Source organism: Hippocampus zosterae, chromosome 20 (assembly GCF_025434085.1).
Source record: "Hippocampus zosterae strain Florida chromosome 20, ASM2543408v3, whole genome shotgun sequence".
Classification (NCBI taxonomy): domain Eukaryota; kingdom Metazoa; phylum Chordata; class Actinopteri; order Syngnathiformes; family Syngnathidae; genus Hippocampus; species Hippocampus zosterae.
The window spans coordinates 12,667,163-12,681,761 of record NC_067470.1 but is presented as its reverse complement, the minus strand read 5'-3'; the positions used below and the strand labels follow the sequence as shown (position 1 = coordinate 12,681,761).

Below are 14,599 nucleotides of genomic sequence, written 5' to 3'. Positions count from 1 at the left end.
TTAAAGCAATAAATACTCAAAATGAGTGTCACGCCTAAACCAAAGGCCTTATGCACACATTTCAAAATGTCTTTAGTTCAGGTTGACCTCCTGAAGCCTAAATGAGCATTAATTTGACTACACATCTCATTCCTATGAAGATACATTCAAAGTCAAAAAACGTGCTCTACTCGGCCTGAAAATGCATTTAAAGCAATAAAAACTCAAAATGAGTGTCACACCTAAACCAAAGGACTTATGCACACATTTCAACATGTATTTAGTTCAGGTTGACCTCCTAAAGCCTAAATGAGCATTAATTTGACTACACATCTCATTCCTATGAAGATACATTCAAAGACAAAAAACGTGCTCAACTCGGCCTGAAAATGCATTTAAAGCAATAAAAACTCAAAATGAGTGTCACACCTAAACCAAAGGACTTATGCACACATTTCAACATGTATTTAGCTCAGTTTGACCTCCTGAAGCCTAAATCACCATTAATTTGACTACACAATTCATTCCTATGAAGGTACATTCAAACTCAGAAACGTGCTCTACTCGGCCTGAAAATGCATTTAAAGCAATAAAAACTCAAAATGAGTGTCACGCCTAAACCAAAGGACTTATGCACACATTTCAACATGTATTTAGTTAAGGTTGACATTCTGAAGCTTAAATGAGCATTAATTTGACTACACATCTCATTCCTATGAAGATAAATTCAAAGTCAAAAAACGTGCTCTACTCGGCTTGAAATTGCATTTAAAGCAATAAAAACTCAAAATGAGTGTCACGCCTAAACCAAAGGCCTTATGCACACATTTCAAAATGTCTTTAGTTCAGGTTGACCTCCTGAAGCCTAAATGAGCATTAATTTGACTACACATCTCATTCCTATGAAGGTACATTCAAAGTCAAAAAACGTGCTCTACTCGTCCTGAAAATGCATTTAAAGCAATAAAAACTCAAATTGAGTATCACACCTAAACCAAAGGATTTATCCACACATTTCAACATGTATTTAGTTCAGGTTGACCTCCTGAAGCCTAAATCACCATTAATTTGACTACACAATTCATTCCTATGAAGGTACATTCAAACTCAGAAACGTGCTCAACTCGGCCTGAAAATGCATTTAAAGCAATAATAACTCAAATTGAGTGTCACACCTAAACCAAAGGATTTATGCACACATTTCAACATGTATTTTTCAGGTTGACCTCCTGAAGCCTAAATGAGCATTAATTTGACTACACAACTCATTCCTATGAAGATACATTCAAAGTCAAAAAATGTGCTCAACTCGGCCTGAAAATGCATTTAAAGCAATAAAAACTCAAATTGAGTGTCACGCCTAAACCAAAGGACTTATGCACACATTTCAACATGTATTTAGTTCAGGTTGACCTCCTGAAGCCTAAATGAGCATTAATTTGACTACACAACTCATTCCTATGAGGATACATTCAAAGTCAAAAAACGTGCTCAACTAGGCCTGAAAATGCATTTAAAGCAATAAATACTCAAAATGAGTGTCACGCCTAAACCAAAGGCCTTATGCACACATTTCAAAATGTCTTTAGTTCAGGTTGACCTCCTGAAGCCTAAATGAGCATTAATTTGACTACACATCTCATTCCTATGAAGATACATTCAAAGTCAAAAAACGTGCTCTACTCGGCCTGAAAATGCATTTAAAGCAATAAAAACTCAAAATGAGTGTCACACCTAAACCAAAGGACTTGTGCACACATTTCAACATGTATTTAGCTCAGTTTGACCTCCTGAAGCCTAAATCACCATTAATTTGACTACACAATTCATTCCTATGAAGGTACATTCAAACTCAGAAACGTGCTCTACTCGGCCTGAAAATGCATTTAAAGCAATAAAAACTCAAAATGAGTGTCACGCCTAAACCAAAGGACTTATGCACACATTTCAACATGTATTTAGTTAAGGTTGACATTCTGAAGCTTAAATGAGCATTAATTTGACTACACATCTCATTCCTATGAAGATAAATTCAAAGTCAAAAAACGTGCTCTACTCGGCTTGAAATTGCATTTAAAGCAATAAAAACTCAAAATGAGTGTCACGCCTAAACCAAAGGACTTATGCACACATTTCAAGATGTATTTTGTTCAGGTTGACCTCCTGAAGCCTAAATGAGCATTAATTTGACTACACACCTCATTCCTATGAAGATACATTCAAAGTCAAAAAACTTGCTCAAATCGGGCTGAAAGTGCATTTAAAGCAATAAAAACTCAAATTGAGTGTCACGCCTAAACCAAAGGATTTATGCACACATGTCAACATGTATTTAGTTCAGGTTTTACTACCGAAGCCTAAATGAGCATTAATTTGACTACACAAGTCATTCCTATTAAGATACTTTAAAACTCAGAAAACGTTCTCAACTCGGCCTGAAAATGCATTTAAAGCAATAAAAATTCAAATTGAGTGTCACGCCTAAACCAAAGGACTTATGCACACATTTCAACATGTACATTTCCCAGCTTCCGCCTTCTCCGAGCCGACCGCAACACGGAGCTATCAGGGAAATCGAAAGGGGGTGGGATTTGCTTCTATATCAACGAAGAATGGTGCACTGATGTCACGAAGCTTGACGCACACTGCAGGCCGGACCTGGAGTCGCTGTCTTTAAACTGCAAGCCATTCTACTCGCCTCGTGAGTTCACCTCCTTTTTACTAGTCGGTGTTTACATTGCGCCACAAGCTAACGCTAACACGGCGATACAAACGCTAGCCGAACAAGTAAACAAACTCGAACTAAAATACCCAGAGTCACCCCTGATCATTTTGGGCGATTTTAATAGAGCACATCTTAACCGTGAACTTCCCAGATATAAGCAGCACATCGACTGTTTCACCAGAGAAGGCAACATTCTAGACCACTGCTATACAACAATCAAAAATGCATACCGATCGGTCGCCCGTGCAGCATTGGGTCTTTCTGACCACAATTTAATCCACTTAATACTTACATACAGACAGAAACTCAAATGTGTTAAACCGGTTGTTAAGACTGCGAAAAAATGGACAGATGAAGCAAAGCTAGCTCTACAAGAATGCTTAGTCTGCACTGATTGGGGCGTCTTTGAAACTTCAACGTGCACACTGGATGAATACACAGACACTGTAACATCATACATCAGTTTCTGTGAGGACATGTGTGTACCAACGAAGTCCTTCCGCTCCTTCAACAATAACAAGCCATGGTTTACTCCCAAACTCAGGCAACTCAGGAAAGAGAAAGAGGCCGCATTTAGAAGTGGAGATCGGGCACTGTACAAACATGCCCGAAACCAATTGACAAAGGAAATTAACATCGCAAAGAGAAACTATGCAGAGAGGCTGAAAAACCAGTTCTCTGCTAACCACTCTGCATCTGTATGGAATGGCCTGAAAGCAATCACTAACTATAGAATGCCATCCCCCCAAACAGTGAACAATAAGGGTCTTGCTAATGAACTAAACATGTTTTTCTGCCGATTTGAAAAGGACACCCCCATTTCCCACACACACCCACCTCTACCAGAAACCACTCTACCTACCCCCCCCCCCTCTTTTACTCCACTACAGATCCACGAACAGGACGTGAGACGGCTCTTCAAGTAGCAAAAGATCAAGAAAGCTCCGGGGCCCGACAAAGTGTCCCCCTCCTGCCTGAAAGTCTGCGCTGACCAGCTGGCTCCGGTCTTCACACAAATCTTCAACAGATCCCTGGAGCTGTGTGAGGTCCCATCCGGCTTCAAACAGTCTACCATCAACCCAGTTCCCAAGAAATCGGCAACATCGGAACTGAACGACTATAGGCCTGTCGCCCTGACGTCTGTGGTCATGAAGTCCTTTGAACGCCTTGTGCTGAACCACCTAAAGAACGTCACTGGACCCCTGCTGGACCCTCTCCAGTTTGCCTACCGGGCAAACAGGTCTGTGGAAGACGCAGTCAACATAGGTCTGCACTACATCCTCAAGCACCTCGACAGCACAGGGACCTACGCAAGGATTCTGTTTGTGGATTTCAGCTCTGCGTTCAACACCATCATCCCGGAACTCCTCACCCCCAAACTACTCCACCTCGGTGTGTCCCCTACGATCTGCCAGTGGATCCTCAGCTTCCTCACGGGACGGACACAACAGGTGAGACTGGGATCAACAACGTCATCAACACGCACCACCAGCACTGGAGCCCCACAGCGATGTGTCCTCTCGCCACTGCTCTTCTCTCTCTACACAAACGATTGCACCTCAACAGATCCAGCTGTCAAACTGATAAAGTTCGCAGACGACACCACGGTCATCGGTCTCATCAAAGACAGCGACGAGTCTGCGTACCGCCAACAAGTGGAGCAGCTGGAGCTCTGGTGCGGCCGACACAACCTCGGGCTGAACACGCTCAAGACTGTAGAGATGATCGTGGACTTCAGGAAACATGATTCTCCTCAGTTGCCCCTCACACTATCCAACTGCCCTGTGTCAACCGTCGAGACCTTCAAGTTCCTGGGAATCACAGTCTCCCAGGACATGAAGTGGGAAGTCAACACCATCTCCATCCTGAAAAGGGCCCGGCAGCGGATGTACTTCCTGAGGCTGTTGAGGAAGCATGGCCTCCCACAGGAGGTGCTACGACAGTTCTACACGGCAGTCATCGAATCAATCCTGTGTTCTTCCATCACAGTTTGGTTTGGGGCCGCCACAAAAAAGGACAAAATCCGACTTCAACGGACAGTTAGGACGGCAGAAAAAATCGTTGGCACCGCCCTACCCACTCTTGAGGACTTGCAAACTGCAAGAATCAAGACAAGGGCACGGAAAATCCTCCTGGATCCCCTGCACCCTGCCCACCACCTTTTTCAGCCACTCCCCTCAGGCAGACGCTACAGATCCATGCGCACCAAATCCAGTAGACACTTAAACAGCTTCTTCCCTCTAGCCATTAACTCCTGAAACAGTCACTGACATAGTCACTCTTCTTGCACCAGAAAATGGTACTACAAAACTACTGGTTACTCTAAAATGGTTCAATGATTTTGTTGTTTACGATGATACTAGTGCAGCGTGTTATACCGGAGACAAATTCCTTGTGTGTTCTACATACTTGGCCAATAAAGATGATTCTGATTCTGATTCAGGTTGACCTCCTGAAGCCTAAATGAGCATTAATTTGACCACAAAACTCATTCCTATGAAGATACATTCAAACTCAGAAAATGTGCTCAACTCGGCCTAAAAATGCATTTAAAGCAATAAAAACTCAAATTGAGCATCACGCCTGAACCAAAGGACTTTTGCACACATTTCAACATGTATTTAGTTCAGGTTGACCTCCTGAAGCCTAAATGACTATGAATTTGACTACACGACTCATTCCTATGAAGATACATTCAAACTTAAAAAACGTGCTCAGCTCGGCCTGAAAATGCATTTAAAGCAATAAAAACTCAAATTGAGTGTCACGCCTAAACCAAAGGACTTATGCACACATTTCAACATGTATTTGGTTCAGGTTGACCTCCTGAAGCCTAAATGAGCATTAATTTGACTACACAACTCATTCCTGTGAAGATACATTCAAAGTCAAAAAACGTGCTCTACTCGGCCTGAAAATGCATTTAAAGCAATAAAAACTCAAATTGAGTGTCACGCCTAAACCAAAGGATTTATGCACACATTTCAACATGTATTTAGTTCAGGTTGACCTCCTGAAGCCTAAATGACCATTAATTTGACTACACAACTCATTCCTATGAAGATACATTGAAACTCAGAAAACGTGCTCAACTCGGCCTGAAAATGCATTTAAAGCAATAAAAACTCAAATTGAGTGTCACGCCTAAACCAAAGGACTTATGCACACATTTCAGCATGAATTTAGTTCAGAATGACCCCGTGAAGTTTAAATGAGCATTAATTTGATCACACAACTCATTCCCATGAAGATACATTCAAAGCAGCATCAATTTGATCACACAACTCATTCCTATGAAGATACATTCAAAGTCAGTAAGCGTGCTCAGCTCGGCCTGAAAATGCATTTGAAGCAATAAAAACTCAAATTGAGTGTCACGCCTAAACCAAAGGACTTATGCACACATTTCAACATTTACTTAGTTCAGGGTGGCCTCCTGAAGCCTAAATGAGCATTAATTTGATCCGTGCGCGTTCGGTGATTGGATTAGCGCCTGGTAGAGCTATCACTACATTTTAACCCAAAATGGCCAAAGGAGAAGACGTTGATCTGGTTGCAGAACTACTTTCCACACAATTTTCAAGACGGGCCTTCTGCGAAAAGCTGGATATTGTGCGAAGAGGTCGCCCAAGTCTTGCGCTAGCAAGCCTGTCCCAGCAAGCAAATGCACGGCCCGCCATTGTTATAATGTCATTCTTCAATGTTAAAAACGCAGTGGCAGGCCATGCATTTCAACCGTAGGCCTAACAGTGACGTCACATACATTAACGCAATATACGCTCGTCAAGCAGTACTTAATTTCAGGAGCATTTAAAACCATCAAGTATGCAATTAAGAGCAGGAAACTAAATTTACAGATATTGTCAAAAATAAAAATATTTAAAAATACTAAATAAAATGTGTGCTGTATGATCTTAAACAAGTCTGTCCAATAAATTGCGCAATGTCGCAATTTCGTATAAGACACCAACCACACAATAACAAAACAAACTATTCTTTGAAAATAAAGCGAACAGATCATTTGCAACAACACAAGCTAGCTGAAATATGACTGGTTAAAAACTCTACCATAATAAATAAGTTACCGAGTGCCTTTCAATGTTATTTAAAATAACATTGATAGCCACTCGACAAAGTAGAAATAATATGACGTAAACAATACAGAGAATAATTTTGTTTACATATTTCTGAAAATAAAATAACAAATTTATGTTATATTATATTCTCAGAAAAGTAAATTTAGGTTTAGGCCAGCAGAGAAGGCCTTGCTGTCCTTGACGGAACGCCACTGTAAAAACGGTGATAGTAACAATATAACATGTTCGTTATTCAAATAATAATAATAATAATAATAATAATAATAATAATAATAATGCATTTTATTTAAAAGCGCCTTTCATGCCACCCAAGGTCACTGTACAGACAATAAGAAAATACAATGTAAAAATTGGTAAGCAAGATATTATATAAAAACAGGCCATAAAAATCATAAAAAAACATAGGAAATGGAAGAGCTGTGTGTCTAAAAACACACCTGAACACGTGTGTTTTTAGACGGGACTTGAAAGTTGAAAAGAGGTGTGCAGTTTTGGAGGTTCGGAGGTATGTTGTTCCAAAGCTTTGGAGCAGCGCGACTGAAGGCTCTGGCTCCCACGGTGCTCAGGCGGGCAGGGGGCACTGACAGGCGGAGGGAGGACGAGGATCTGGTAATAGTGCGGAGGTGGGAATAAGCAGTGCGGGTGATGGTGTTGATATGTGAGTGGAAGGTGAGCATGCTATCCAGGATGACACCCAGACTCTTGACCTGGGGTTCAGCGGGACACTAAGGAGCTGTCGATGTTGAAGGAGAAACTGTTTACTTTAGATAAAGCGGATTTGGTGCCAAGAAGGAGGATTTCAGTTTTATTAGCATTTAATTTAAGAAAGTTTGTTGTGAACCTTGTTTTGAGTTCGGAGAGGCAAAAGGTGAGGGAGGGGGGTGGGAGTATGGATAAAGTGGATATTACATTTGCGGAGGATACGGCCAAGAGGCAGGAGGTAGATGATGAAGAGAAGGGGACCTAGGACAGATCCCTGTAGTACACCTGTGCTGACTGGGGAGGGCTTTGAGGTAAAGGATTTGAGCAGGACAAACTGAGTGGGGCCGGTGAGGTAGGAGTGAAACCAACTGAGGGGAGTGTGGGAGAGACCAATGGAGGAGAGTCTATTGAGGAGGATAGGGTGAGAGATTGCGTCAAAGGCGGCGCTCAAGTCTAAGAGGATGAGGATGGAGATTAAATCGGAATCAGATGCTATGAGGAGATCATGTACAATACGGATTAGGGCAGTCTCTATGCTGTGGCGGGGGCGGAAACCAGTCTGAAGGGGTTCATAGAGAGAGTGGAGGGACAGGTGGGAGTAGAGTTGAGCAGCAACAGTTTTTTTCTAGGATTTTCGAGATAAATGAAAGGTTGGAGATAGGGGGGTGGTTATCGAAGTTGTTGGGGTCAGAGCCATGTTTTTTCAGTTTGGGGGTGATAGCAGCGGTTTTGAAGAGTGATGGGACAATACCAGAAGAGAGTGAGGAGTGGATAATGGCAGATATGAGAGGAAGCAGGGAAGTAAGGCAGGATTTAACAAGTGATGAAGGAGGGGATCGAGCTGGCAAGTGGTGGGCTTGGATTTGAGGATGAGGTTGGATAATTCAGCAGTCGTGGGCGGAACAAAACTGGAGAAGAAATGACAAGAAGAAGGTTCAGACGGTGATGGATCTTAAGGATTTTGTGATTGAAGTGCTCCATTATGGAGTTGCAGGTTGCTGTGGAGTACAGGTGGGGGGGGGGGGGGGGGGGGGAGAGAATTTGGTGGCCGGAGGATTTTGTCCATGACGGAGAAGAGAGTTCTTGAATTTCCTTCATTGGAGAGGATGAGGCCGGAGTAGTAACTGGATTTGGTGTGTGCAATTTGGTCCTTGTATTAAGTGAGATGGGTTGTGTACATGTCCTTATGGATGGTGAGAACGGTTTTCTTATAGAGTCGCTCAAGTTGGCGCTTTTTTTATTTCAATGACCGAAGAGCGGGTGTAAACCAGGGGGCAGATGTAGAGAATGAAGAAGTCCTGGTCTTCAGGGGGGCGAGAGAATTTAGAATATTTGTGAGGCAGGCATTGTACTGAGCGGTGAGGTCATCCGGGTTTGAAAGGGCGTCTGGGGCCGGGGAACGGTCGATAATGGAGCAGAAGGTGTCAATGTTGGAGGTGGGCTTGGAGGGGGAGAGGCCAGAGCAGCAAACCAAGTCCAATGTGTGGCCTTTGATGTGGGTGGGGAAGTCAATAAGACAGTGTATCGCGAGGCTCTCCAGGTAGGATGTGACGTCTCTGGTGAGTGGCAGGTCGGGGTTGTCCATGTGAATATTGAAATCTCCCAGCAAAATTTAATTTGCCGAGAGAGTGGATAAGTGTATTGATTGTCCCAGTGTGGGACAAATAAAGGATATTTTATCTTATTAGGCTGGAAAATTTGTTGACAAAATTGCTATGTGGCTTCGGGGGGCGATAAACTGTAGCAGTGATGGTTGGCGAGGGTCCAGGGAGTTTAAACACCAGGCATTCAAAAGAGCTTGATGCAGGGACGGAGACAGGCAAGACTTTCCACTTCTCGCGGTGGATTACCACGAGGCGTCCTCCACGGCCGTTGCCATGGGGACGGAAGATGTAAACAGGGTCGGGAGGAGTGGAGTTGTTCAGAGCAGCAAAGTCGTTGGCTTGTTGCCAGGTTTCTGTTAAAACGAGGAAGTCAAGTTTGCGTTCGGCGAGGACGTCTTGGATGAGGTGTCCCTTGTTCGTGAGTGAGCGGATGTTCAGCAGTCCAAAGTTGATGGCGGAGGTGTCATGCTTGACGGCGGCAGTGCTGTTAGGCGACGTAGCCAGACGAGCTACTGCATGGTGGTTGGAGTTGCGGCCGCAGTTTCTGGGAGGATGTCGAGAAGTGGACCAGGTCGAGTTGATTGAGCCAGGGTTTTTATACTCAACCTGTCAACGCGACCCGCGGTGAATGTAGCGACGTCGAGGCAGGCCAGCGATGTCAGGATTATGGTGCAACTCCGGAGGCGGAGGCTCCGGTGCAATCCTCCGGATCCGGAGAAGATCCGCGACAGAATAGTGGAGCAGTCCTGTCACTGGATGCTGGCAGAACGTCAGGAGTATCAGGAATAATCCAAAGGCGGCGAAGTTGTGGCGCCCCATGACAAGGGAGAAAGGCCGGTGTGGTGACAGCTGGGAAGCTTAGGCTACCGCCGTTAGCCTGTGGACTAAGTTACGAATTGGGGTTTGATTGGTCAGGTGAAGTGACAATCAATCACAATCAGAAGGAATATCTGAGCTTTGAAAGGTTTGGAGTGAGAAGCGGCGACATACACGCCAGCATCCTCTCACCCCAGAAGCTTTATATACCATCAACTCCGGTGAGTTTAATAAGCGTTTTGGGGGGTTTTCCCCCACATTTTTAGCTCGTGGTGTGCCGAGGTTTAACAATGAAAAAAAGTGTGCCTTGGCTCAAAGGTTTGAAAAACACTGCTTAAACGAGACATACACATGCAATGCTCAGGTTTTTTTGAAGTGCATTTGTTCCACAGCAACCAAACATGGACTCGTGCAGATTATCGGTCAAGAAACCCCCCATAGACAATATGTCGATTGAAGAAAGTGGGGCTTCCGATCTGGCCGCGGCGGTCACATCATTTCAGCCTCACGTCCTTCAGCAACAGGGTATCCCCGATCGTTAGTGCCGTGATGCTTTGCGGGTCTCCAACCCAGTTCACGACCTCCAACTGCTGGGCGCCGTCGACGCTCAGGTGGAAGCGGTCGACGTGGCACCGGATGATCACCTGAATGACACGACATCAGTATGAGCAATGTGCTGGCGAAGAGCTCTTTCACTGTCAATTCTAGACAAAACGATGGGCTGGTTGTCAAGAGGTGTCTGGTATATACGTATAGTGCACTGAAATTGATGTAAATGACCATCAGACCACCTTGCTGTCCACCAATAAACAGTTACGGCAGTCATGGAGATGTATGCCAAATGACACAGTCGACGTCGTGTTTGAGCTGACCTCAAAGTCGTGTCCAGGTCCAAAGAGGAAAGAGATGGACTCTTTCTCCTCGATGTTTTTGGTCCCATTCAGGTCGGCGGTCAGAAGAATCTTTTCGTCTTTCACGGGAAAGACCAGGAGCAGTGCAGTGTCGTTGACCGCGACCAGCTCGAACATCAACCTGCAATATTTACTCATTCAGGTGTCTTCAAACTAGGAATGTACAAAAGACAATTCGGTCGGCTTTTCGATGTGTGGGTTGCGAAACGATTCAAGGACGCTTCGTTGTGACAGTGACCAATGATGCGATTACATTTGCCATCAGTTCAAGAGAGAATAGTGCAACAGATTTTCAGGTTGTCACTTGATGTGCATTCGAATCAACTTGTCAGGCCTGGGAATGTGCCATTTCCTTCTGATCTATCTCCACTAAACGGTCATTGCATAGGTATCTCGATACATTCCAAAGTAGAACATACTCGCATCTTTGAAAAGAAAACACGGGAACTTCCGGTTCAAAACAATTTGTTTGACGCACAAACATGTCGCGGGAACTGAATTCCTTGTGGGAACGGAGGTTGGGAGGCTACGTACTCTTCGGCCATCCATATGACTTGTCCTCTGATGGCGATGCTGCTGCCCACACCGAGCAGCCCCAAAAGGTCAACTCTGAATCCATCCTGCGCGCACACGATTTGTTACAGTCAAAAATGAAATTCAATACAAACACTCCAATGTAGAACTAGTCTTGCTCTGAAAAAGGGCTGTCGTGCATAATACACACAACAAGTCCGAAACTCACCGGATGAGGCGCCAAAAGGAGTAGGCCCGGACCTTCCGCGTCATCAGACATGTGCGTCAGAGAAGAGTTTTCACTCCAGTGCGTGACATTACCTGGTCCTGATGTTGGCAGCTGGGGAGGAGGACACGTGGGAAGACTGGGACAGGTAGTCATAGGAGGATTAGTCGGACAGGTCAGACGGGGGACAGGAGGACAGGTGGTAGGAGGGGGACAAGTAGCACAATGACACTCAGGACAACTACAAGGACGACACTCCAACTTGGGACAAGGACACTTATCACAGGTGCACGCAGGACATGTACAGGTAGGATAAGGGGAGCCATGGCCTGCAGGAAAGGAATTTAGGTTGAGCGCACACATTCCCTAAGAGGCCAAGTATGTGACGCATTCATGACTCTCGGACCTTTTTGACAGATGAATGGCAGGGCTTTGCCGCAATCCATGTCGGTGAGAAATCGGTTCCCTCTCACCACAATGCATTTATGGTGCCATGGCTCGGGATCCCAGTCGAGGAAGTCCTGTACATTACAAGGGACGAATGTGATTTGAGCATGTGTCGGTTTCAGGGCATGTTCCTCATAGCCCTTGTGACACTAAACAACCACCTCGACAATTATCCAAAGTAACAAATGATTTTTGGGGAGCCTGGACTAGAAATGTAATGAATGATTTGCTCATTAAGATTTTTACACTCTTTTGATAAAAATAGACGATTTAACACGTACCCAATTCAAGGGGCTGCAGAGGATTACCCTCCATTTCTTGGGTACATTCGACCCAAGTTGTTTCACTGTTCAATAGTCACTTGTATTCTTTGGCATTTGACTCAGCATGACTTAAGATTTGTTATTGGTTTTGCTGTTCGGTGCTTTCTACCATCTTTGTTACCGATTTGATTTACTGTTTGTTGGATATGTTAATTGCTCCATGTACAGCACTTTGTATGCAGTGATGGCTGTTTGAAAGTGCTCAAGAAATACAGTTGAGTTGAGTGTACATGTCAATAGACTCCATGCTGCTGGTGGTTGAATTTATTTTCAAAGTACATTTTTGCAGCTAAGGCTTATTACTGACACCAAGAGCAAGTGTGTGTGCGGCATGCTGTCCTTTATTTTTGGATCCTTTGACTGCCTAAAACATTAGGTTGAGCGCACACATTCCCATCAAATGTTTCTTCCTGTTGTGTGCTTTTCTAGCCTTGTGACCTTGGTTTTAGTCTGGGTTTTCTCATCTTATTGGCAAATTCCAACAATGTCCTTGCAATAAAGCTTCACCAGAGTTTAAAATTGATTTTTATTGTTCAAACGTTTGGACGCCAGTACGCTGTCATTCCCTGTTTAAATTCACTTTGAAAGATCAGCACTTCACTTCCATCCAGTTCATCAATATTGATATTTCCACCTTTGTCTTGTTATCACCCCAGATCTTACTTTTTGCCAAATAAATAAGAATGCGGCAAATCATTCACTTACCACAGAGCTTCCGTCAGTAAAAGAAAGGGACTTCCTCCACCAGAAAAGCCAATAGCGGTACCAGTCGATATGCATTCCCACCCATGTGTTCGCGGAGCCCTCGCTAAGGCCTTTGGGAAAGGCGAACAACAACAACACTCGCGGCAATTAGTTTGAGCACAAGAACACGACTCACATAGGTGGACGTCGTGAAGCATTGTGTCCTGGCATTGGCACGACTCCCCAAATCTTAATGCTCACCATTCAAGAACACCACCTCGTGGTGTGCGTGTAAGCTGGCCAGGTGACCACCCTCTTGGACACAGTGATCCTCGGCCTGATACCAACATCTGGGCATGCTGAAGAAGCGGAAGCAACCCGTGCCATTTCTCTTCCACAAGCCCCTCTCAACGCCTGAGGACAGAAACATTTTGAGCGGCCGTTTGACAGGGGCTTTCATGCAGGGGGTGCTCTTTGTATCAGCAGGAGGTGGCTTGGCAGTCTTTTGGCCAACCGCTCCAGAGTCTTCTTCCTTTCATAACTTTGCTGCGGTGAATTGGGAATTTCTCCATTGTGAGACTAATAAAGGTTTTTCTTATCTTATCTTATACCAGTGGTGTCCAAACTGTGGTCCGAGGACCCCTAGTGGCCCGGCACATGACCAAAAAAAATGTCTAAAAACATACAATTAAGCCATTATCATGATAAGAACAACATTTTTATCTTCAAAACACTGCAGTGAATAAAGATCATTCTATTTTAAGATACATAGTTTCTTCCACTTTGTGCTTGATGGCTGATTGATCCAGACATCGCATTAGTGATACTCGGGTAACTGGTCATCTTTGTTTTTGTTTTTTTTCTTTTTTGGTTCTGTTTATGGCCATGCGATTGGGCTGTTGTTAAGAGGGGTGTTAGGCACCCCCCAAAAAAATCAGCTACTTTCCTTAACACCTTGAACAGAAAGCCGATGAAACGAACAGTACAAACAATGCATAATTTCTTTCTTGACTGACTTAAGCTTAAAAAAGTTGATGAATTTTAAGGGGGCCTTTCATCCTTCCATTTTTTTTTTTGCATCAAACCTTTGGACATCCCTGGTGTATACATGACAGATTTGCAGAATGAGTCCTATTAAAGTTAATACAAAATATCGACTGGTAAATAAGACTCTTCTAAGGTAGCAGGTATTTTTTTTCTCTTCCATACTTACACATGACCGAAGACGCAAACAAGCTGAGCACACAGGCCATCAGCAGACGTGGCGACATGGTGACTGCTACCGTGGTCCGTCACGAGGAGAAGAGATACGCTCTGGTCAGGTGGAATTACTTTTCTGGTCAGGTGGGATGACTCTCCGATTTGATGAAGCCAGCGGGCTTGGCTGCCGAATTTAAGCACAGTTCACACTGAACAACATGAAGAGTTGAAAGAAAAAGGGCTGCCCTTTCAGGTCGCCAATGAGCCATCACAAAGATGGGAACGGGCGGTCCTACAGGGGGTTCAGCGGGGGACACATATCAAAGGTGTATAGCAATAACAAAGCGGTTGTTGTCATCGTGAAATGGAAAG

At 44.2% G+C, this 14,599-nt stretch overlaps 1 protein-coding gene across 1 annotated transcript; it reads right to left on the bottom strand.

Moving 5' to 3' along the window:
• Positions 1-10,269: 10,269 nt before the first annotated feature.
• On the bottom strand, positions 10,270-14,383 carry LOC127593071 (uncharacterized). The gene is made up of 8 exons (XM_052054288.1): positions 14,241-14,383; positions 13,289-13,441; positions 13,049-13,158; positions 11,980-12,094; positions 11,577-11,902; positions 11,369-11,454; positions 10,796-10,955; positions 10,270-10,567 (listed from the first exon to the last, which is right to left on the bottom strand). Exons 1-8 carry the CDS (start codon positions 14,296-14,298, stop codon positions 10,418-10,420), a joined length of 1,158 nt encoding a protein of 385 aa, XP_051910248.1. The 5' UTR covers positions 14,299-14,383; the 3' UTR covers positions 10,270-10,417.
• Positions 14,384-14,599: the final 216 nt, after the last annotated feature.

What these genes read in the sequence shown, in the direction of transcription:
- LOC127593071 (XM_052054288.1), bottom strand. Translation starts at nt 14,298, where the DNA reads ATGTCGCCACGTCTGCTGATGGCCTGTGTGCTCAGCTTGTTTGCGTCT. An exon ending in GTTTGCGTCTTCGGTCATGT is followed by an intron (nt 13,442 to 14,240) that starts GTAAGTATGGAA and finishes TTCTGTCCTCAG; the next exon opens with GCGTTGAGAGGGGCTTGTGG. An exon ending in TCCTTTTGGCGCCTCATCCG is followed by an intron (nt 11,455 to 11,576) that starts GTGAGTTTCGGA and finishes GTGTGCGCGCAG; the next exon opens with GATGGATTCAGAGTTGACCT.